The sequence below is a fragment of the Ambystoma mexicanum genome, chromosome 10 (assembly GCF_040938575.1).
Source record: "Ambystoma mexicanum isolate Mex_15411 chromosome 10, UKY_AmexF1_1, whole genome shotgun sequence".
NCBI classification, from domain to species: domain Eukaryota; kingdom Metazoa; phylum Chordata; class Amphibia; order Caudata; family Ambystomatidae; genus Ambystoma; species Ambystoma mexicanum.
In genome coordinates this window covers 1472246607-1472272076 of record NC_090932.1, presented here as the reverse complement: position 1 = coordinate 1472272076, position 25470 = coordinate 1472246607, and the positions used below count along the sequence as shown (strand labels likewise).

At 45.9% G+C, this 25470-nt stretch overlaps 1 protein-coding gene across 1 annotated transcript in view; it reads left to right on the top strand.

The window, feature by feature from the left end:
- Window positions 1–25470, top strand: part of IFT81 (intraflagellar transport 81) — a 1594755-nt gene that overhangs the window by 599443 nt on the left and 969842 nt on the right. Inside the window, exon 9 of the mRNA XM_069619559.1 lies at window positions 18154–18317. Coding sequence (XP_069475660.1) covers window positions 18154–18317 — 164 coding nt within the window. The remainder of the gene's footprint in view (window positions 1–18153; window positions 18318–25470) is intronic.

The window sequence follows — 25470 nt, the reverse complement described above, 5'->3', positions numbered from 1 at the left end:
GCAATCTTCCTTTAGGTTGCTCTGGATATGCTATAGGATCTGGCATCCTATCCTTAGGCTGCCCTAGATCAGACCATCTCACTTCCTTGTCTGTCTGCAGACCTCCCTCAGGACTGCATGCACTTTCTCCCTCCTTTCTTTTAGTCTCTTCTGGACTATCGTCTCTGCTGCAGGCAGGCAGTTCATATATCGGATTACTATATCCTGTCGCTGCTTTTAGTTCTTTTAACGGATACAATCCTACATCTTCTGTACTATTGCCAGTTACTTTGGGTGAGGTAAGGAGAGCAGAAGGCTTAACACCTTCCTCCCTACACTGATTAAGCATCTAATCCTCAGGAGGCGGACCCTCTTTCTCCTCCTGGTACTTTTTCCAGAGCTCTAAAATAGTGCACCTCTTTTCCAATTTCTTCCCTGTTTACGCAGTGTGCAAGTATGTGGTCATGTGTTGCAAAACTGGCTTTGACAGCAATCCCTCTTGTGGCCCTGGAATGAACATTTTGTCTGCTGTGCCCTTTAGCCACTCTGCACTATACTGTCTGAGCTTAGGCGCATATTTTGGCAGCGTCTTGCACAGGTGCATCAGTGGAGTAACATCCTCCATCGTAACAAGTCTCAATTGACTGTCAATACTTACCATTAGTTTTACACAGATTTGTTTCAAAAAAACAACAAATATGAGCGTGCTCCAACACTCCCCGCTCAAAGCCTCTACTTCTTAATTATCTCAATCTATCTGTTCAGTCGGCGCAGACAATGAATAAAAAAATAGAGAACAACTTTTTGTTTCTTCATTAACCTCACAGTTTACTTTAGTTGCTCTTCGACACCTCTCCAATTACGAAATGCACAGACTAGTTGACTTTTCACATATTTACCATGCTACTCCTTTTCTCCTAGACCCTAAAATACCATGATTGATGTTTGAGTCATTCCCTATCATAAACCTGTTTATGTGCCACCTATTTACCCCGTTGGGGATTTGAACTGACTCCTTCTAGACCTGCCTTGAGGTGGGAAACCAGGCTCTATAAAACGCTCCTCGTTATATACTAGATAAACCCCCGTTACTTTTCTACATTACCGCAATCCCATTCCCTTATTTTATTTTGCCAGTCCCCTCAATCTACTCACCATTCATTCTTCAGCTCAAGCCCCTCGGTATCGTATTCCCTTCAGTCCGCAATAATAAGACTGACTCAGGAAGTTGGCAAAACAGAACTGTTTTTAATTGAAATTGTCTAAAACAGGGAGTAGAACGGGCGTCAACAGACATCCCACAGCATAAGTCTCAATGCATTTAATAAAAAACATTACTTTTATAGTAAAAACTCATCATACGTGGCAACATATGAAAACCTACGTGAGATTATAATAGGCTTAAGGGGAACAACTAGGTATACTTTCCATGGGATGGGGGAGTAGGATTGTGATTGGATCTCTAAGGTCCGGTGGACAGCTATGTCCACCCCTAGTGCAAGTCAACTTCGCTGTCAGAAAAAAAACATTTCATTGGCTTTTAAACTATAGAGCTGTACTACGTGGTCCTCTGATTGGTTGGCACACTTGTACCCGTCTGAAATATTCCACTCGCTAGCAGCACGCAAGCTGGAACCCCAGATGCTGGAGGATTGGACGTGACCATGCCCCCCACCCAATTAGCCCACCATCCATCATCACTCCTGCTATCTGCCATTCGAATTAGTCTTTGAACTCGGCCTTGCAAGAATCACTGTGCCTGATAATAGAAGGGAATGCGAGCATGGTGTTATCTTTAAGTCTCGTTGTAGCTTCCCCAAACTCTATTTTCATCTTGACCATGTTACAGAAAACCATGTTTTTAGCTCCTTCTTCGCATTTGACACTATTAAATTAATAAAACTTGGCACTTCTAGTGTTTTTCCATTACACATCAACCGGAGCAAGCCTCGCTTCTCACGTTCATTGTATCTTCTCGAATAGATAACCAGTTTCTTGGCTGCCCCAACCCTTGACACTGGGCCAGACAACCTTTCTCAAATCTTCCCTCGTCGTCAGCTGTTTTCTTCTACTACGCCACACTTTCAGCCCTTCTGTTCATGGGGTCTTAGTTTGCTAAAATGCGTCGTGGAACATCAAGATTCTATACACATATATTTAATGGCGACACCGCCTGCAGTCTATTCAATACATATAGCCAGCTTTATGATTACTTAGTCTACTTACGTTTCAGCATCTGTACAATTATAAAATGACTTTCCCTACGTGCAATCCATATTCCGCACATGAAATGTTGTTCAATTCTTTACTTCGCCATCAGATTCTATAAGGTGTAATACTCATTTCATTGGCATCTCTTTTGGGTGCTTCATTTCTGCTTCATGTGATGTCACCAGTCTTCTCTTTCATTCATCTTTGTACTTCTTCCAGAACCTCCTTTAAAAGCTTGGAATTTCTCCGCGGGTACATCATAAAGGGTTTTCTCAATGGATACCTTGTTCAAGTATAGGGACCATTATTGGCGTTGTGCATGCAACAATTTCCAGTTTCCAACATATAGGCAAAATGGGGGTGGGACTTCCAGTAGAGGCACTTGACTCCTCCTCTACACTAGAGTTTCATAAATCAATCAAGCTTTGTTTTAGGACTGTGGTCCTTCCCCTCCCTCTCCCTAGTTAATGTTCACCTTTTTGGCAGAAAAGTAATTCAGTGCCTGCAATTTAGTGTCCCACACTTCTTTCTAAGCCTTCGCTTTATCTTTTTTGTTCATTGCTGAAGTCAGGAGCATGTGTTGGTCAACCTGAATGCTCCTCCCAGGTACTCCTATCTGGCACCTTCAGGTCTCCCAAGTAGAGAGGCATCGAACAAACACACGGATAGCTACACCCCAGGGGTTGTCATACTTCTCTTCCTTGTATCAATAAGTAACCTTACCCTGCAGACCCCCACAAGCTCATTGGTTTTAATATTAATCCTCATTCTCATGCCATAGTTTCTGGGGCTTGTCTCTTGGTCCTCTGGCTTTCCTCCTTCTACCTCTTTGTTCTCTGCCACTTTTTTCTCCTCTATTTTCTATCTTCTTCGTCTCTTTCTCCCTCTCCTCTGTTCTCTATGACCTCAGCTGCACCTCCTCAGAGGTACTCTTCCTTTTCTCACTTTCCCACAAAGCTCACTGTCTCCAGAGCTCTGGTCCTCTCTAGGCTGGACTATTGCAACAGCCTCTTTCTAAATCTTCCTGTCTCTACACTTCGAACTTTACAACTTATCCAGAACAGGACTGGGAGACTTGTCCTTGGCCTCAAGCCCAGGGATCGTATCTCTCCAGCTCTGAAATCTCTTCATTGGCTCCCTTTGGCTGCAAGGATAAGGTTCAAGACCCTCTGCATCATCCACAAGGCTTTCTGGGGCCTGGGACTGCTCTACCTCTCCAACTTTCTCTTCCAAAACATCTTCCTTCTCAAGCTCCACCCATCCACCTCCAACTCTCTGAGGGGCAGACACTTTTGATTTTGGGGCAGATCTATCTTCTCAGCTTGGGGCCTCCCTCTAGAACAGCCTTCCTGCCTCTCTCAAGCTTCAGCAGAACCACCACCGGTTCCGGAAGCAACTCAAGACCTTCCTTTTCCCTTCTGCTTTCTCTCTTCCTCTCCCCTGTTGATGCACCTGACTGCTCCACTGGCACCTGGTCACCCTCTGAACCCGGGCCCAGTCTCCTGCATGTCCAGTTGCCCTCACACTGCCTGCGGGCTCCCCAGCACTTAAGGGCTGTATCTGCAACCCTGCAGTCATTTGTCTCTGCACCTATGAGCCGACCCCTGGTTGCACTTTTGAGTTAACTGCACTTCCCCCTTAGCCTCCCCCTGGCACTTCTCCCCTTCCCTCTTCCCCGCATTTGCGCGATCTGAATGACACAAGGCCTAGTAAGATTGTTATTTTGTCCTCCCTTTGTTTCCCCCTCGTGGTTTTGTCATCCTAGAAACACGTGTGTACAGGCGCGTTATAAATGCCACATCATATATCCTCTCTTCATCCTCTATCCTTGCTCTGTCCTTTCTTTTCTCTTCCTTCTCACTACTCTGCCATGTTTTTTCTTTCCTCCTCTTCTTCTCAGCCACTCCTTCCCTCTCTCCCCTTTCCACCTCCTATGCACTACCCCACAGTTTGTGTCTCTCTTTCTCTCTCTGACCCCCCCTTCTCCCTCCTTCTCTTCCCCAGCTCCTTCCCAGTTTCATATCCACTTCCTCGCAGCTCCGCCGCGCTCTCTATCCCCTCCCCCCCACTTCCTACCTGTCCAGCCTTACATTCACCCAGGGCCTCTGCTGGCTTCGACTTACGGCTGTATGGGGCTTGGAATGGAAATATGTGAATAGGATCAGTTGCAAGTATTCAGCGGACTAGTTCAGACTTGCGCAAACTACCAATTTCCCTTAGGTTTTGTTTTGGCAATCAGACCGATACCTGGCTCTGCTTTTTGAGTCTGCATCTCACCATCTTCGGAAAGAGTCCGGTGGCTATTCTGGCCCTGACAAACCTTGCTCAACGCCGCTGGGCCATTCTTTTTGGATCTCTGTCTGCAAATATTGCGGACTTCCTCTTGATGGCTGCAGGAGCCTGCAAATGTATTGTATTTTATTGTTCAAAGCGTAGACCTAGCTCGCGAGCAGCAAAGCGCTGTACAGGATAGTAGCCAGCATTTGGGCTGACGTCTTTTAATACTAGCATAGCACTGTGAGTTTCAGTCTGTGTTTATTGGGATTAGTCCTAGGTCAGGTGTTGTTCAATAATCCACATTTTAAAAGACTTGCAAAATTGGAAAATTGTGGGAGCATTTCGAGTTGATAATGGGATCGAGTTTCAGAGGGTGGATGTGTAACAAGATGAGGAATGTTCATGGGTCCTTCTTTGCGGAAGAGTTGCCATTCGAGCCGGTTGGTCGATTTACTGCGTGAGGAGCATATGTCACCAGGAACACTGGTGTGGTACTTGTGATGGTTTGTAGATTATTCAGGCAGTCCTGAACAGTATCCTGGCCTGGTGAGGAAGACAATGTAGTTCATGTAGGATGGGGGTGATTTTTCCACTCACCCGTAATAAGGCGTGCTGCGGCATGGTGGACTGCTTTCAGGGGAGCCAAGCGAGAAGGGAGGGTTTTTTCTCCATCGATGGACGAGACTAGAAGTGCCTCCGTTATGGCCTGGATGTCCTGTGGCAGGATGAACCGTTTGATTTTGCAAAGGGTGGTACTTTGTAATTGCGCAGTTTGTGTCTTCTTGGCTATGTTGGACAAGTTGTTGATTACCAGTGAGTGTGATGTGGATGAATTTGGTCTTGCAACGGTTAAGTTAGAGGTGAGCAGTTGACATCCAGGACTGGATGATGACTAGGAAATATGTAGATGACTCTGGGCATTTTACTATCATGTACAACTAGTATCGTCCACATATTGCTGGATGGCTCTATTGGGAGGAGTGTGCCCAGAAACTCCATGTTGTATCATGTGATGGTTTAGTAAAATGCTTTACTCCTTTGAAAAAGGATTTGCTCCTATAAGAGGTTGCCACAATGGTGGTAGAGTAGTAAGCAGCTTTGCAAATCTGTATACGATAGGGTTTGGGCATGCTGTATGAGCAGTGTCCCAAACTCCTCCCACCTTGACAATTGGGACTCACTATTGACACAACCAGCTTGTGGGTGCCAGCAGGTGCATGATCAGTTCACTTTTGTTTCATATCATCTGCATTTTCATTTTTTTCCCCACTTTATTTTTATTAAGGTTTTCAGCAAAAGACAAGTCCGCCAACTAACACTTGGCAGTGACCAGTAAATAAACATATCGAACGATTAAACACTCCCATTTTTCGCCCCTCACCCCCCTGCTCCAACTACCCTCCAACCCCCCACCCCTAACCCCTGGCTCACTAGGCTTCCGGGAACCAACAGTGCAAGAGACAAAGAGTAGGAACTAAACACAATTACAACTTTACATTTAGGCCAAAATAGTAGTGAGGTCCCCGCTGGCAATTAAACACGTGGCAACAGGGCAGGATAACGACAACCCCTCCAGATTTCATGGTTCATAAGACCCCTAATCAGTTCACAACTTCAAGGCTTCACAGTCCACACTTAGCAGAACCACAGTCCAATCCTGCAAAAAAGATGATATAGTATCATTGGCGATGGCTGATAGTTTCTCATACGTGAAAATAGCTATCAACTTGTTAAGCCATTTTGTCTTGGTGGCCGCTAGGGAACTCTTCCACTTTTGGGCCAATCTACCCGCTCTCAACATGGCCCCCGTCACCCCTGTAAAGGAAGCCAACTCTTTATCAGGCAAGGGCGTGCCCAGTGGGTGAAGGGAGGGGCTCGTTCCGAGAATGTCTTTAATCCAGCTGAGCAATTCCGACCAGTATACTTGGACGACCGGACACTCCCACCACATGTGAAACCAGGTACCCCTGCTCGAACACAATCTAGGACACATTGGAGACACTGAAGCAAACATCTTGGACAGAGAAACAGGAGGACGATGCCAGGAGTCAAGAATCTTAAAATGATGTTCCATAGCTGCTGTGCACAGCCCCCCCCCGAGAGAACAGATTTGAAAACAGACTTCCATGTTTGGTCATCCAAGGCGAAGCCCAGCCATTCCTCCCAGGTACGCTTGAACGACTGTCTGTCAGTTAAATTAGTTGTGATTAGCACATTATAGATCTTAGAAAGGGTCCCCTTCCTGGAATTAGCTTCTACAAAAATCCTTTCAAAGGGAGTTAAGGGGCGCGACAGATCGGCCACCCACCCCGCCTGGATGAGGATTCCCTTGAGACTCAGGTATTCAAAGACTGAAAGCGGTTTATCCCTAAGCACCTCCACCAATTGCTCATATTCCATGAAAACCCCCTGGCGAAAGAGCTGGGCGGCCCTTTCCAACCCCTGATCGGACCAAGACTGCGTCTCCCGGAACCCTCTAGCGCCGAGATCAATTGGGGGGCCCCATAAAGAAGTGAGGGGGACGGCCAAGAAGAAAGACAGCAAGGACTGGATGCGCTCTAATTGGCCCGGGGATGGTTCTTGTGGGAGCCCATAAGATGTCCCGACCTTTCTCGGATGGACCTGAACATCCTCCACAAAAGTCCAATATGTCCTTATATCGTCCCTCAAGTGCTCTAACATAACCCGTAGCTGGGCTGCTTTATAATACAATCTAAAATCTGGGAGACCAAAGCACCCACAGGACTTGGGAGGGGTCAGAGTGGAAAATGTTACTCTAGCTCTCTTGCCATTCCAGATTAAATGAAGGATACAGGATTGCAATACTGCAAAAAAAGAGTCTGGGACTAGGCAGGGAAGGGACGTAAAAAGATAGAGAAGCCGCAGGAAAATGTTCCTTTTAACCACAACCATTCGCCCAAACCATGAAAGGGTCAGGGGGGGCATACCTTGATAGATCACCCTGGATTTTTGCCTGAAGGGGGAAGAAGTTTAGCTCAAACACTTTACCTAAATCTCTGGGAATATTGGTGCCCAAATACCTGGAAAACTTGCGCTCCACTCGCATACCATGCACTTCTACTCTCCCCCTGATTTCATGATCCAACCCCCCCCATCAGCATTGTACACGACTTGGATGTGTTGACCTTTACCCAGAAAAAGACCCAAAACAACAAATCAAGTCCAGCAATTGCGGGAGTGATTCGCGAAGATTGGTCAGGTACACAAAATATCATCTGCAAATAAAGATAGCTTGAATTCACAGTCCCCGCAAGGCACCCCTGCCACACCCTTATCAGCCCTGACCGCAATGGCAAAGGGCTCCATCGCCAATGCATACAAGAGGGGATAAACGGGACACCCCTGACGGGCTGCCTCGAAAGCGCAAATCACGCAGAAGAACGACCGTTAACCAATACCTTAGCTGAGGGATCATTGTACAGGGCTGAAATCCAACTACAGAATTTATCTCCGAAGCCCATTTTCCGGAGTACCCTTCCCATGTAGAGCCATTTGACACGGTCGAAGGCCTTCTCCGAGTCCAAGGAGAGGAGGTAGGCCTCCAACTTTCGCTTCGACACCTCATGCATAAGCCCCAGAGTTTTCCTCACATTGTCTGAACCCTGGCAACCCGGGGTGAAACCGACCTGGTCACCGTGAACCAGGGAGGGAAGGAATTTCGACAATCTATTCGCCAAGAGTTTGGCTAGGATTTTAACATCTACATTAAGAAGGGAGATGGGCCTGTATGACTGACACTGCGATGGATCCTTCCCTTCTTTCGGAAGTACCACGATAAGAGCCGACATCATGGTAGGAGGCAGGGAACCCGTATCTAGGGCAGAGTTGGAACACCTTAGCCAGAAAAGGGGCTAGCGCGGAAAGTCTTATAAAAGCGGACAGTGAAACCATCGTCTCCTGGTGCTTTGCCACTCCTCAGAGAGGAGATAGTGTCGAGCACTTCCTGGGGAGAAATTGGGAGCTCTAACGTGTCTACGTTCTCCGCGGCTAGGCGAGGGATGGGAAGGTCCACATCAGCCCCGTCTCCTGAATATTCTGACATGTAAAGACCTTCATAGTAATGCCTTACCTCCGTTTCTATCTGATCATCTTGCATAACTCTTTCCCCTGTCTGACCTGTAATACAGTTCACCCTTCTACTGTTACGAAGCTCCCTCAAACGCCACGCCAGGATCCTATCCGCCTTTTCCCCCCTCTCCATATACCACTGTTTCAAAAAGGCTAGTTTTCTCTCCGTCTGTCCCACAAACAGGGCGGACAGTTTAGCCTTAAGATTCTGAAGCTCCTCCCATTTGCCCGGACACATCTGCGACTACAGCTTCCCACCCGGATGAATGGCGGCTATTTGCTCCCTCAGCTTTAATTCCTCCCGACCCCTCTCCCTCTTCTTCCTTGCACCCATCTCCATCAGAGAGCATCTGACCGTGGCCTTAAATGCATCCCAAACTCCCATGACCTCCACATCCCCTGTGTCGTTAAGAAGGAAATACTCCTTGATTGAACCTTGGAGGGACTGTCTAACCTCCCTATCTAACAGCAAGGTGTCACTGCAGATCCATCGAGCCCTGGACGGGTCCAGGGGGGAGGCCCCAAATTGACCCTAACCAAATCGTGGTCGGACCACGGGATAACTTCCACCCCAAAATCTGAAATACAATCTCGAAGTTGTAGAGTCTACTAAAACGTAATCTATTCTTGAGAATGCACCATGGACCGCAGAAAAGAAAGTGAAGAGAGATTTGCGATCTCTCTCAACAGGTTGCGCATCTACCAGGCCCAGCACCTCATTAGTCCGCCGGAACTAATCCGCTAACTTCCTCTGGGCCCGTTGGTCAGAGCAGGGGGAGAGGGACTTCCTATCCTTATCTGGCCAGGGTACCATGTTAAAATCACCACCTACTATTAGTGCGCCCTCCACAAACCCTCTAATTGTCTCCCCCATCCTTTCCCAAAAATGATCTTGTGCCTCGTTCGGGGCGTAGACCCCTACCAAGGTAAACAATCGGCCTCTCACCGATCCCTTGACCATGATATAGCGCCCTTCCTGGTCGGTTCTGTGAGCCTTGGGGACAAAGCGGGCGTTAGGGGAAACCAAAAGGGCCACCCCACGATTCTTCGTCAAATAGGTGGACTGAAAGATATGTTGAATAGCCTTGGATCTGAGAGACGGTTCCTTCCCCTTAACCCAATGGGTTTCCTGTACAAAAACAAAAAAATGCAGTTTAAACCTAGAGAGTTCCCTCCTCACCAATTACCTTTTTGCAGGAGAATTTTGTCCCCGCACATTCAAGGACAGCACCGAAAACCTCTGTAGAGAGTCATCCATCTGTGGGCTGAAAAAAACCTCCGGCCCCTCTAGGGAGCCTAACTTGATTGCCCCAACCCCCGGCCTCCATGCACCAGAGAAAACCAGACAAAAACCTGTGGAACCCCTACATCCCGGAAGCCACATCAACCAAGAACACCCCCCAAACACCAAAAAAGAGCAACCCCGCCCCCCACCGGCCCCCAGCCCAAACCCAACAAAGCAAACACCCTCTCACCCCCACCCCCTGCCCCGGAGTGCCTGGATAGACTGGGACATCTCACCGCCGCGCTACCAGGCCACCAAGGATCGCATTCACCCGGGCGCCTTCCACCTAGAATAAACGCAACAATTTGAGCCCCCCAATTAGAAAAACATGCCCTGAACACAACAAACCCCCTCCCACAGTCCCAAGACCCCCCTAAAGTTTTCAACATATGAGGCGGCCATATACATTACGAGACCAAACAATTAGCCCTGCCATTCCCCTGCAAAGAGTCAGCGTAACAGCCCCCTCCATCCAAGTCAGGGCGACAACTGCTTCGGGGACGGGAGCTACACCTTCCTGAACCTCCTATGCCCTCGAACGCGACACCTTCCCACAATTTCTGAGGGTCCACGGCGGCCTCCATCTTCCCCGCTTCCCCTCTCTTTACCATCCTTCGAGGAGGAGTCCCCCAATAACTCACTAGTCACTCGCTGAATATCGGACAACGAAGTAAGGGAATACTTGTAGCCGTCCACCTCAAAGGTAAGCGAAAACGGACGGCCCCACCTATAACGAACCCCCTTAGCCTGTAGCCACCTCGTCAAGGGCCCACAAAGTCTCCGCCCAGAAAGGATGAGCGCTGAGAGATCCTGGTAAATCATAATTTTAGCACCCTTCCAATCAATGGGGCCTTTCTTTCGAGCTAAGTCCAGAAGCTTTGGATTTCTCAGCATAATAGTGAAATTTCACAAGGACTGAACGGGGCCCACCAGCACGCCTCCCTTTTCTGCTCACTCAAACGCTCCAAAGCCACGACTCAGACCCCCGGCAGGCCCCTCAGTGAATCTTTTCCAAAACCGCCCCTCTCTTTACCCCTGGAGCGAGTGCTTGTGCAATTTAGAGTGCCCCCACCAGATAAGTTCCAGACCAACAGACTACCGAGGCACACTGACTCGGGGGGTCGGGGGGGCCTGCCGGTGGGCTGCTCCTCTTTGTTCCCCGGTTGGAGCGCTGATCGGGGTGCAACTAAGGCTCCAAGGGGGAGACCACCTCGCCAACCAAGTCCAATGGGTGCCCTGCCCCCAGAGTCTCTGCCTGCAATGGACAACCAACTCACTGAGCAGGCTTCAGGGGCTCCTATTTCAGACTCACACTAGCTCCGCTCTCCGCTCCAGCCCGCATGGAGGGGGCCAGGCCGACTGCCCGCGGCTCATCCACCAGCAAGGAGCGACCGGGTTGTGCTTTCGTTTACTCCTCCCCATTACAATACAGGGGTGCAGGGAATCCCCCAGGCCGCTCGCCCGCTTGCACAGCCGGTTCCCTTCCTGGGCCGCGGTCGGCACAAACACTCCACCACCCCGGCACATCCAGCAGACATCCGCAAGGGGGCTCCAGCCGCGCTGGAGCTCCAACACCGATACACACCCCAGTCCACCCCCTGGGGGGGTCAGCACTGCCACCAGACATCCCCGCCCTGGTCCCGCAGTCCGGACCACGGGTGCACCATTAGCGGCGCACTTTAGACAGCAAGCCCGCAGGGTGGGCCACCGCCCCTCCCCCACCGCTGGTCAGTCAGCCCCAGCACGGTTCGCTCGCAGGGAAGGCCGACGTGCTTCACACGCCTCCAGCACAAGTGTAGAAGAACGCCGGTCTCCCGGCACCGCAGGACTCCGGGATCACGCACCACTGCTGCACCGTGGAATCAGCCTGCCACAGGGGGGCTCGGAATGCACCTTCAACAGGGCTGGGGGGCTCAAATTCCACTTATTAGGCGTCCCGAAAAGGAGACCGGCCAGCTCATCTCAGCGCCCCTGCCGGCTCCCCAGCATCTGCATTTTCAACTGTGCACTTATGATCTTCAGGAAAAACTATGGCTACCCTGGCATGGGATTTCCTATAGGCCTGAGACTGGGGATGGGATGGGATAACTGAACGACTCCCTTGGCTCACCCCGCTCACATCTCCTAACCTCCCCTTTTCGACTTCGTTACATATCTTCCTCTCCCCTTTCTGTGTGGCTCCTGCTAGTTTCTTATTTCTCTGGGCATCCCTCCAGAGGTATTGTTGGGTTCCCACACAAGAGTTGTAGCTTTGAGGATCCTGCATCCATTCTTGCTTCCAGGTTTCAAAGGGACGAGTATCTTGGGAGATTTTCTAGGAGCCCACCGTTCCTTCTTGGCGAATGCTTTGCCTGCTCCAAAGAGACAAGAGGAACATTTTTGCTCACAACCAAGTCCTTAAGCTGATTGGTTCTCATTACACCCTTCCCTTTACCACTTGATCTCTGCATCGGCTCCTTCCTTGTGGGGCCATTTCCCTTCTTGATAAGCATATGCTTGAATAAAGTCTAAGAGTCGGCTGCCCTCTGGCCTTCTTTCCGTCTGGTACACAAGTCTTCTTACTCTCCTTGATCCATATTCAAAGTGAAACATCTTCGCACTCGCATCTTTTTTTGGTGAAAAAGATCTTCATATGCAATCAATGCACCATGGTCCTATAGAATTGAGGCTTTTGACCTCGGCAGGAAAATGGGCAAACCTTTGTACATCCTGGATCCTTTCCCTGCCTCAGTTGACTTAGTCTGACTAGAAATTGTCATCTATTCCCTGGCCATTATTCATGTAGAGGAGCCTTGGTGTGGTTGGATTGTGGAATAAATGCATTGATTCTTGTTGCTTCCCAAGGTGCACCTTCAGGGTTTGCCTCGGACCCCCCACCCTGAGGAACTGTCTGAGTTAAGTGCTGTCTTTTGGCTAGAGCTGAGCTGGACATTCCCCATTTTTCTGTTCTTTAATGACACTTCTCAACAGGAGTGAAAACTGGATTACGGCTAATTATTGGGCTTTGGACTAGTGACTGATTTGTTGATTCAGCGTGTCCCCGGTCTAGAGGTCTGCAATCACCCTCTATTGTTCCTCTAGTAGGAGTTGGAGACATGAGTTTGAGTATCCTGTGGCTCCACCCATCATCGCTTCATCCCATAACCCGACATGGTTCAATGTATACCCAGCCCATGCAGTCCCTGTTGGCGCTAATGCAATTCAGCCTCAGGATCTTTTCTGACCATCACCAGAAAGTCATTAGCCCCTCTCGAGGGAAAGCCATACTGGCGGGCTTAGGGTGGGATAGCTCTCAGTAGGGACTAGGACAAGGAGGTCAGTTTGGATGAAGAGTCTATCTTGTCCAGTAATGCACCAGTAATGGACCCTGGGCATAGGGAACGCTCACAAAGGTCTCTAGTTGACCCCGGCCTGGCCACAGTCCAATGTACTCTTGGATACCCTGATCTTTGGGTTGCCGTTTCTGGGGTCCCCAAACCTTGTCCTGAAGAGCCTAAAGCAAGAGTCTCCCAGGGCTCCAACATCCTAGACTTGGAAAGGTCTCAGGGCCTCCTCCAACACCTTAAGGCTGAAGATCTTCTCCATCATGGATCCACTCTCCCTGGAAGTGCGGAATGTTATAAGGGCCTCTCCATTACTTGACTACCTCTCTACTCTAATTTATTTTTTTTTGTTTTCAGCTACTTACAATATGAAATAACTCTACTCTATGGGACTCTTCCCTACTCACTACACCAATTATAGACTTCCCATGCTTATTAAAGTTGCGCCATCTCATTCCTCATCCACAGCTTGTGTTTTCCCTGGACTGTCCTGGCCCCCTTGAACCTCCGTATTTGTAATATCTACTTGGGATAAATGATGATCTCCCTTTGTTTTAGGGTAGGCTATGCTGCTTTCCCCGCTAGTGCCTCAGTCTCTCTTCAATCTCCAGACTCCTTCAGGTGATGATGACTTTCTCTCTCCACCATCTAGATGATAAATATATCCTCTTCCAATATAACTATCTACTGATAGTAATAGCGTCCACTCTCCAACCTCAATTCGGAACAACACTCTTTGTCATCATTCAGCCTGACAGTCTTCAAGTAATTCTGTTTCCAATAAACCTCTCCCAAGCCCAATCCTCTCCAAACCCCTTCTTCCAGCTATTGTTCAAGCAACCCAACTGATTAACTAAGCAGGCTGGCTTTTATAATCTGATCTCACCTACCTTTGGGCGGTGCTTTGAGTTCTAGATAGCACCTTTGAATGCTGATGGGATGATTGGCTAGGCTTCTGGTCTGCAATTAAGGATGGTTTGGGCAAAATCCCATATAAGTTCCCCCCACCATCTTGGATTTCGCTAGGACCATCCCTTCTTTCTCAGGACGAACTTGGAGTTCCTCCTTCCAGCATTTGAGCAACAATAGAAAATCCTGTTGTAAGTTCACATGGGTGTTTTCTTTTTTTAATCCTATTTATTTCTTGGTTTTATACATGAATAACTAACCCAAACCGTTAAATGTAAATTAACTGTTAAGTCCCTCACAACCACCCCTCGTCTTTTCCCCTACCACCCATCAGGGGTGGTTCTAGATTGCATACAAACTAATCAAAATGTTTAACACAGAGAGAAAGAGAGTCAGCCCGACGTTATATTTGCCTCCAAGTAGTAAAAGAAGAGGGCACAAACTGAATCACACATACAATTAATAGTGGTTCAATTGACCCAGTGCTCTCAGCATGTTTTGGCAAGAAAAGCCTTTGTTGCTGGGTTCCATGTAGTCCAAAAGCACCCAGTGCTGTGAAAAACTGGGTTAGTCTATCATGCAGGATGCAGGCCATCTTTTCACATATACAAAGATTCTACATTTTACCAAACCATTCAATGGAAGTGGGGCAGTGCAGAGATTTCCAAAATGTAGCAATCAACTATTTAACTATCAGAAAAGCGTTAGTAGCTAAGGATTTAGTCCCCACTCTTCCTCGTGTGTTGCCAAGATTTCCAAACCTCTTTGAAGGCAAGCCTCCTGAGTACACTTAATGTCTATTGTCGCAGTGCCGATCCCTCTGGCATATTGGTTTAGATAACTTGTACTAGATAGATTGTGGAAATGGCCCTACCATACAAAAGCTGGCATATCATGCTGCAGCTGTGTCTTAACCAAATCGGGGATCTAGACTGGTAGAGACAGAATAAAATACAACAGACTTGGAAAAGTATGAATCTTTGAGGCAATTCTTCCAGGTGTAGATTGTGAGAGATGTATGCAGAGTGGTGAGATTGTTTAGTGGGGTTGGTTAGTGGCATCGCTATTTAGAAGCGACACGTGATAATCTTCATAATCCTGTCTATATGTGGCGCAATGCTAATCTTTACAATTCTATTTAGATGTGATGCAAGCTGACATTCACGATTCTGTCTAGATGTGATTCAAGCTAATCTTTACAATTCTATTTGACTATGACACAAGATAGTATTGCAATTCTGTCTAGATAGGACGCAATGCTAATCTTCCCAATTCTGTCTAGCTTTGACACATGCTAATCCTTACAATTCTATCAAGATGTGACACAATGCTAATCTTCACAATTCTGTCTAGATGTGACGCAAACTAGTATTAGGATTCTGTCTAGATGAGAAGCAATGAGTCTTCACAATTCTATCTGGATGTTACTCAAGCTCATTTTCACAATTCTGTCTCGATATGATGCAGGCTAGAATTACAATTCTGTCTAAATGTGACGCAATTCTAATCTTCACAATTCTGTCTAGATGTGACACAAGCTAATCTTTGCAGTTCCATCTAGATGTGACGCAATGCTATTCTTCGCAGTTCTGTCTAGATGTGATTCAATGCTAATTTTCACAATTCTGTTTACATGTGATGCAGAGCTAATTGAGAAACCTGGATGTGTCTCCCTAACATCTCTGTCTGTATATGACGCAAGCTCATCTTCACAATTCTGTTTAGATATGACGCAAGCTAGATATATAGGCATCTGCATCTGACAAATGCACTAAACAATTGTCATTTGTCAACTGAATGGTGATGTCCAACTGGGATTAGAAATACAAGGCTGTATTTTGGGCTGAGTTTAGCTATAATACTTGAATTTTTGTGTATTAGTTTGAAACCAAGACACATTTCCTTGAACACACACAACTGTTCTGGTTTGCTTCTGTGCATTGATCTAAGTAATGAGTGTCTGGAAATGTTTACTCTAGTGGAAGCGGACTAATGGATATTTTACACAACATACTTTTTCGTTTCATTGGAGTTCACATTTTATAATTCACAGGATTTCAGTGCTGCATTATGGGCTTTCTGTCACAATTAAAAAGAGAAACTTTCAATCTCAAATATTCTTCTAATAGTAATGAAACAATTTGTTAGCCTGTCAGTCGATGAATATAATTCTGGTGTGATTCAGAATGACTGTTCGGGTTTTATAAATCTTAATTATTTAATTACCTTTGTAATAGCACCTAAGTAGTAATGGCCTGCCCTCTTGGTTCCATCTTCAATGCCATAAAACATATCTAAACAGCCAAATTATAAAAGTTCTCTTCATTTAAATAATTTCTGCAACCTGTTCTTTGTCTTCAGATTTATTGAAGATTTCCAAGCATCCTATAGAATGGGTGGATGAAAATAATAAAGAAAATGTACAATTTACAGAATAACATAGATTGGGAATCGTCCACAAATATTCTACAGAACACCCTGGCAAAACTGGGCATCTGCCCTACCACTCATATATTTGGAACATGGCTAACCAAAGCAGCACAATGAATGGACTAAGCTGCTGCTTCACAAATGTCCTCCAGTGTAACATGCCCCTGAAAAGCTACAAAAGCTACAGAGGAGACCTTTCTCCAGACCAGATGAGCATTCATCTCTTTCAGTAGAGACACTTCTGCAGTTTGTAGCATTCCAAAATGCATGATATCATCCATCATTCAACAGATGCTTATGACATCTTTGAACCTGTAGATGACCCACCATAACTCAGAACTGTTCTGATAAATTCTGTTTGTGTGACCATTGCAAGACTTCACAGCTCTTCATCAGTCCAAATTATGCAGGGACCTTTCTGAGATATACTAAGGGGGTGGGGGTGAGACCAGACGAGACTGACTTGTACAAACTTCACTAGGCGAAAAGGCGAATGTGTCCCAAACACAACCTTGCCCTCATCAACACCCAAATGGGTTGATTACAGCAAAGAACCTTCATTTCACTAGCCCTTCGAGCTGAAATAACTGGTACCAAAAAGCAGTCTTGTAGGTGATCAATTTCAGTTTCCTGGAAGCAATAGGTTCAAAAGGTTTTTGAGTAAGGTTTAACAAAAGTGCATTCAGATCCTAGGAGGGAAGAAGAGATGGTGAACCTGCAAATATTGTCTCAGTAGCCTATTAAATTCTTTAGACAACTTGGATAGACAGCATGAACATGCTTGTTTGGTAGCCTTACTAGATCAATGTCTGCCTCCTATGACTCGCGTGGCTAGTTCTGGCATAAAGATGGGCACAGAGTGCTGATATTTAAGATCTGCCATAGTCCATCTTTATGCCAGAAGCAGCCATGTGAGTCATAAAAAGCAAAACATATATCCCACTTGCTGGAGGCCAGGTTTGTGAAATTAAAAGAAATCTACTTGTCTAAAGAGAACACTATTTTAGAAATGTACCCTTAAAGTGATGTGGCTGCCTGGCACACTACCTTTTTTTGAATACATACATGTATTCAAAACACTAACCATGTACCTGTACCTCATGATCAGAATACAGTTACTGTATGGTTTACCTTATGATTTTACTACAGGTCTAACTCACTAAACAACACAATTATCAAATTCAGATTCCCACAATGTTTGGATAAATGTTTACAGTCAGTGAGCTATGCCAGTCATCCTTGTGTGAAGTCACTAAGCCATCCATCATCAGGTCCTTCCCACCTCAGACTTATGATCAAGAGATGGCATCAGGACTGGCCTTTTAAAGTACACTGATATCAATTTTGTATTGCGTGCCATGCACAGCATGGGAACCATAATTATTCTGATTGCACTAGGCAGTGGTTGTGCATGTTGTTTTTCCCATTTTGAATTCCAATTTCCAACTAAAATCTCTTACCAACAGTCTCATCTCATGCTAAATTGTAAAGGCCCTTCCAAAGTATTGCTATACAATCCCCCCTCTTGTATAACTATTTGTCCTATGTTCTTGTGTTTAATTCCTGTTAAATATTTTAAAATCATAGTTCATAGTGTAACAGGAACTTGGATGTACAGAAATCATTGATGTATCAAATATTTTTTTAAAGGCTTGATGAAAAGACTTGAAGAGGAGATCAAGTTTAATTCTTACATGGCAACTGAGAAACTTCCCAAAGAACTAGAGAGCAAGAAGCAATCCTTGCATTTCTTACAGAAGGTTGCCACAGAACCAGCAATGGGCCAGTCTGACCTCAATGAACTTGAAACAAAGGTATGTTTCTAGAAATTATCAGACCTTTGGATGTTAGAGAAATACCAGTAGTGTGTTCTTACAGTCTAGAAACTGCATATTTTGATGTCAAGTGTAACCCTCTATAATTCATGCTGTTTCCTTCTAATCTTCTGGCTGATTATTCCTGAGTCCCTTGGTTTTTTTGTAAAAGCAAAACTACAAGTACCAGAAATGTAAACCCATGGTTGACTAGACTAGTCACACCACACATTAGTGACTATAGTGTTGCACACAATGGATGTTCTTATTAAATAACTCACACTGTAGGATCAGTGTCATATTTAACTCTGGGGCATAAGAACAGTCCATCTTTTGAGTTGTCCCATATCTAATGTGCGTAGTTCTTCCAGTCTTTATTTTTTGTTTACATTCTGGTGCTTGTAGTCCTGTGTTTGCTATTGGGAAAGCAAAAATACAAGAACCAGATTGCAAATAAAACCAGGCCAGTATAAGCAACTCATATGAAATAATCCAGGAGCGCTATATCTGCAAATCCTAGATAAACGTGCTGTATGTGGTATAACAATCAAAGCAAATGTACAACTTGCTACTTCTAGAGTTGCTCTCCTTTGAGTGTCCAACTCTCTAGGTTAACTTTAATGTTTAGCACTTTGTTCTCAGGAGCCAATCAAGATTCCTCCTTAGCTCAACGCTCAATTACAAAAATCTGCCACGATAGCATTTAGACCTCTTAATTCGTTTATATCCACAAGTGATGAAAACAGCTGTTTATACACTGATGTCAGTTTATTTTATATAACCATTGAGGTTGGTGTGAAGTTTAACTGTAACTGCCAAATGAGCCACGATATTTGACTCGCATTCTCAACTGAATTCCACACTCCAAGCCTGTTGCAGTATTACAATGAAGAGAAACTAGCCAATGTATGTATATTATAAAACTTTAGCAAAAGTTTTTTTCTTTATGCACAGTTGCAGCAAATTAATTATTTTTCTAGGTGGAAATGATGAGCTTAGATGTGCAAGTGTGAGAGTTGTTTTGAATTGGAGTCCAGCAGATTAATTTGCTTTTGTCTATTGCCTGAACCTGGTAAATGGCAGAATATATCTGAAGCTGCCAAATATCAGGGGTGATATGTTAACACTTAGTTTTTCAACCTCATATTGGCTCATTAACCTTTCCCATTATCAATGTAGAAATGCAAATGGCAGCTTATCATGCAATCTATATATAAAGAAGTGAAAATGTGTTTGTGGCAGGATTTGTGGCAAAATGTTCCTTATACAATTACACACTGTTTCACCAATCTGCATAGTTGCCTGTTAGGACCCACCAGACATTGCTGGCTACATAATATTTGGACATCCTACATCTTTCCCCGGATTTCAGCAAAAGTCAACATTTGTTTGTGGCTTTGTGGCTTGCCGAAGCATTGTCCCTCATACAATTCCACACTGTTTCACCAATCTGCACCACATTTTGCATAATTGCCTGTTAGGACCCTGCGACATTACTAACTACATGACACTTGGACACCCCACCCCTTTCCCTGGATTTCAGTCCTTCACACATGAGACGGTTGCCTGAAATCGGGGAAACATCAATGTGGTCATAGAAGGCCTGATCCTGACACGAGGAACACAACTCGAGGTCCAGGCCCTAGGATGCACGGTTTCCAAGATATTTGCACTGCAATGCAACGCAACAAACTGCACCACGCCAGGGTGAGGCGACAGGTGGAGAGAGAGCACATAAGGTCCCAGTATGCATCAGCACACCAACTCCCGCCTCCCCACAACTTCTGCTCCGGGGTATGCCAGCCAGCGACACGTGCCCATTCTCAGTGGAGTTGCAAAGCACATCAAGCAATAAGCGAATCAGTACAGTGACCTACAGGATCAGTGTTATCATGTCTGTCTACAGAACCAGCTCGGAGAATGGGTACTTCTGCTAGTTGGAAATAAAAAACAAAATCGCTGAATGATTATCTCATACATGACACAGGACAATTTAAGAATGCTGGTATACATCCTAAAGTTCCTCTATGTAGTTTAAGCAGCTCCTGGTCCCTGACCTTTTCTGCATCCCTTAATTGCAATCTTAAACGGATGATGAGGTAGGGGTGCATAACATCCAGAATGTAAAGAGAAGTTCAGGACCATCTGAAGCATGATCAACTGAAACAGTTTAGTTCTTGCAGTAACAGCCTTCAGTGCAGGGTCTTCCACAATGAGGTTTCTGTAAATTGGCTTTCATGGTCTACCAAAATAAGACAGCAACTCAAAATGTTAAGTTATATTGTAGTACACAATTCTGGTGTTTAGTTTGTTTCTAATAGTTTCACAATTCTAGTATATATGGGAATAGAGGCAATTGGAAATAACTTTGTGTTTCTCGTGATAACACAATTTGGCCTAGCGGGGACAGTTAGGGATAGGGCTCATCTCCATGGTGCATAGTAAACAGCTTAGTTACTATATTGCTTGTCATCTCATGCACCAAAGTTGTTACATGTCAGATAAAGTTATCCCTGTGAATTCTTGGACTTGTCATGCCACCAGAACCGAATGGGACCGCTGGCAAGGTTCTTAAAGGTTCACCAGAATAGTAGTACAATTGAGGTTTGGAATGTAACCCTTGGAGGAAATTCAAGGAGGAATGAGAGCCTCAGCTGAGCGCTCCAAGGCTGAACCTTGTGGGATGGCCACCCTTCCCAAACCACTGACATGTATTGTATTGGAGGCAGAGAGGCATTCTCCCCCCCCCCACATAATAAAGTATTGGGAGAGTAATGATAGCAGGAGCACACAACATAGCAGAATATGGAGGAAGCCCCAGAACCAGACCTTAGCAGAAGCTCTTCTTCAGGACACCTATAAGATATGTTATCTCGACAATAATGAGAGGGTCCTAGAACTAGAGCCCCATGGGACACTACCTCTCGAGATCATGCCAGGGCCTATGCCAGTGACATGCTCACAAGTTGACGGGGTGAGATGTATTGCATGGGGATGGGAAAAGATGGATAAGTATTTTGTTTGAGCCGCTGCAGTGCCCCAGTTAGAGAAACCCCGAAACAGTCCACTTCTGGACACGGTGGCGGCATTGAGTTGCTGTTCCATCCTAAATGTCCATCTGTCCCTTTACCTAGCTATTCATCGTTCGAATACATGTTTAAATCATTTACTATCCCTCATGCCATCTCATTTCTGATCATCTATCGTCCCCCTGGCCCAATAGGGTCCTTAAGTGAGGATATTGATCTTCTCTCAATCATATCTTAGTCATATCTTATCATATCTTAGTCAAATCTCCTACAGCATCACCCCTTCTCTCTATATAAGACTCATACCTACTTTCTCCACTTTCGATCACTCCAACTCACTCTTCTGGTTCTACCCTTGATCTGATCTTTATCTCATCATTCACCTCACCCTCCGTTTCTACTCTCCCTGCTTACTTCTCAGAACATTTTCTACTCTCTGTCTCTTTTTCCTTTGGTTACTGCAACCCCTCCCTCCCCTTCGGCAACTACTTTCCTCAGACGTGACTTACACAATTTTAATTCTACACTAGTCTGACACTTGCATCAACTCACTTCCTTCCCTCACTCATTTCTCCACTCTTACTGCGGACGAAGCCACATCCACCCTCTCTTCTTATTTTGTCTTTAGTCGGAACCAACTTTACCCACTTTCATCCCACTCGTAAACCTGCTCAACCTTGTCTTTCTCCACTTCTCATATCTATGCGCCGTCTCCTCTGTCGCCTTGAATGACGCTGGCGCAAAGATCGTTCACCGACCAATTAGTCTACTTACTTCTCATACCACACTCTTTATGACAACTGCCTCAAATCTGCCAAGCCCATCTACTATTCTGACCTTCTTAACAGCAAATCCACTCATCCCTGCCGTATTTTTCAAACTTTGACTCATCTACTTTCTCCTCCTACACCTAATCCTTCCATTATATCATCTCTAACTGCTTCAGATCTTGCAAACTTCTCCTCCTCTAAAGTACATAGTCTGCGTCAGGATATCTTGTCATCTCCTTCATTTAACCCATCTTCTTTCTTTCCCATTACCCCCTACTACTGTCTCTAAGTTCACTCTTCTATCTGATTCTGACATAGCCCTTCTTCTCGCTAGAACTCACCCTACTGCTTACCCTAGCGATCCTCTTCCCTCACTACTTATTCCTAAAGTCTCCCCACTTCTGTTACCTTTTCTCACCTCTTTTTTCAATATTTGTCTTGCCAACTCAACTTTTCCATCAGCTTTCAAACATGCTATCATTATACCTATTCTTAAGAAACCCACAGCAAATCATTCTCTTGCCTCCAATTTCCGTCCTATCGTTTACTCACAAACATCATCTTTTGCTTCTGATCTATCTCTTCTTCCTCCTATTCATTCTGGGTTTCTCCATAGAAACTGCCTTGACCTCAGTACTTAACTCTTGTTTTACTGTTCGCTATTCGAAACACTCTTCTATACCTATTCTACACTTGCGTCACATCCTCCATACTGCATGGGCGTCGCTTCCAAGGGACGGGAGATGGACCCTTTTTCACCAGAAAAAACCTTCTTCCACTTTAAATTTAGAGGTGCTCAGGGTTGCGGCACTGGGAGCATGCGCTGCCCTGACTCCGCCCTTTGGTGCAACACCTCAGTCCCCTTTTCCGTGTTGATGTGAACAGGCCGAATTCACCAGTGCTCCTGGGTTTGGCTTCGGCCCTGTCATTCCACGCGCGGATACTTCTTCTCTTTTGTCTTTTTATCATTCAGGTACGTTGGCTATGCCCAGACCACGGTGGGCAAGCTTGTACAGCGTGCAACGCCCTGTCATCGAGGTCTCTGAAGAACAGACTGGCCAGGTGGAGGGAGTTCCTCCAGAAGTCCCCTCCAGAGGATCTCAAGAACTTTTGTGAAACATCGATCAAGGCCCAAGGTAGTGCCTCTATTTTCCATCGCACCCCCCAAGGGAGACTCCTTCCCAAGGACTCGCCCGCGCGGGACGGACCGCTCAGGTTCTTGTACCAGCACATGCACTGAGGCTGCTTCAGCTACCAGCCTACAGGCCGAGGGATCCTTGGATCCTCCCGATGACAGTGCTGAGGGGCCGCAAGGTTCTTGTACCGGATCTTCATCCGAGGGGCTCTGCCCTTGTACCAGCATTATGTCCGAGGGGCTACGACCTAGTACCAGCAATACGTCCGAGGGGGTACCTAAACGCAGCTCTACCGACCCCCCGGTCGAGGGTGTCACACCTGCCAGGTCTAGGCCCGAGGAGCAGGGCAGGCCTCACGATCCACACTCAAGAGTCCTGGAGGAGGCTGTACCCAGCGAGCCGAGCAACATGGTGCAGGCATGTGGCTGGCAGCTCTATAAAATGGCCGCTGTGGCAGACATCAGCACCCGTCCGGAGCCATTCCACGAGTTTGGCGAGGAACGAGGCGTCAAGGTGGGACTGGCCTTAACCAGGTACGTGCCCTACAGCCTATCCTTCATTTGCGCAGGGCAAGTTCCCGCTGAGTCCGTATGGGCAGGGTATGCAGCGGCTCGGCTCCAGCAGCCTCCCGCTACCCCATCTATATCCTCTACCACCCCTCCGGCCTGCGAAGACCGGTTCTTTGAGAGGTTCCAGTGCATGGCTGTGGGACTCGGCTGCAGCAGTTTGCCCTCCTAAGTGATTGTTCAGACTTTCCTGACTATGTCCACTGTACAGTGGTCATAGGGCTCTGTGTACGACTCTCGAAATGGCCTGCAGACTGAAACCATCTAGATAACCTTCAACGGCAGATAGTGGCACACAAAGCAAGCTCTCACAATACACACAGGAGCACTCTTCAGCCACGCTGGAACTCCTTGAGTATTCGGAGAGCCGGAATGGCATGATGGAGATACAGGACACTACTCCTTAACTCGAACATGGTGATCTGGCCATTTTATCTTTTGGCTTCATGGGTGGGGCACGAGCTAATCCTTATTGTTCGAGCATGCACAACACAGGAAGGAGACCACGAACACTGGCAGCAGATATGGGGAGAAGAAGGAACTAGGGTCAACCTTAAATGCTAAATGAATGGCTAAATTGACTCACTATTTAGAGCCCTTATTTTGTCAATTACTTCATTGTCTATATAAAAGAATACGGAAGCCACTTGAATGGGTGGGTAATTGGACAGCGTGCCCAGTGGAGTATGGTAACCGGATGAGGCCAAACTGAGCAATAATGGCAAGGTGGTGGTAAATCAAAATACCCCTCTATGAACTTCATCTCATAAAAGGATATTATCTCATGTTGTTGGAACAAACCATAGTTTATGAGGAGTTCTCACGATTCATTGCTTCACAACAATTGCCAAACCAGTAACAATGGGAGTTAAGGGAAGACCGGGGGATGGATGTGTTTTAACAGGGTTGTAAGAAATGCATGCATATAAAGACATTCAAGGGGCCCTCAGTATCTGACTATGTCCTTGTAAACCGTGTATCAATTGGAGACAAAGAAGGCAATGTGGAAAGATCTGCTGGTTATTAATTTGGATAACCCTCCTGAAAACCTAATCAATATGTTTTTGGAAGAATGTTTATTACATGATTATTATTTGGAAGAATGTATTACAGTACATTTTCGATTATCCAGAACCATTAGAAAGCTAGTGGCCTCAGATATTCAAAATTCTGGTTAACTGAATGTAATTTGTTCTAGCTGAAAACAAAGCAAACAAGGGGGATAACCCAGCTTTCTGCCCCGTTTGCTCTATATCTGCCTCTGAAACTTTGTTATACAGCATTTGTTTAACTGAAACAGTTACTATTAACAGCATTGGGGATACTGGTTACTTGTGGGAGACTTTAACGCAGTGCCCTTTCTCAGATGATCAATTGGCTGCAGAGGAAGAAAATTATCTTGCACGGGACATTCCTATCTCTAATTTAAAGCACTTTCAATCAAATGTGTGGGGTATACATTGGATAAAACTATTGGGAGACTGGGGACGGGTCATGTTTACATTTTGGATAGCTCTTGATGTTTTAGGAGGTTGCATCTGGCAATTGAGGAAGGTTAAGCCAACCGTAGACTACTTTTGTATAAATACAAATCACTTTTGATAGATTGGAAAATAAGTCTAATACAAAGGGGCCATTCTGTTATGAATTTG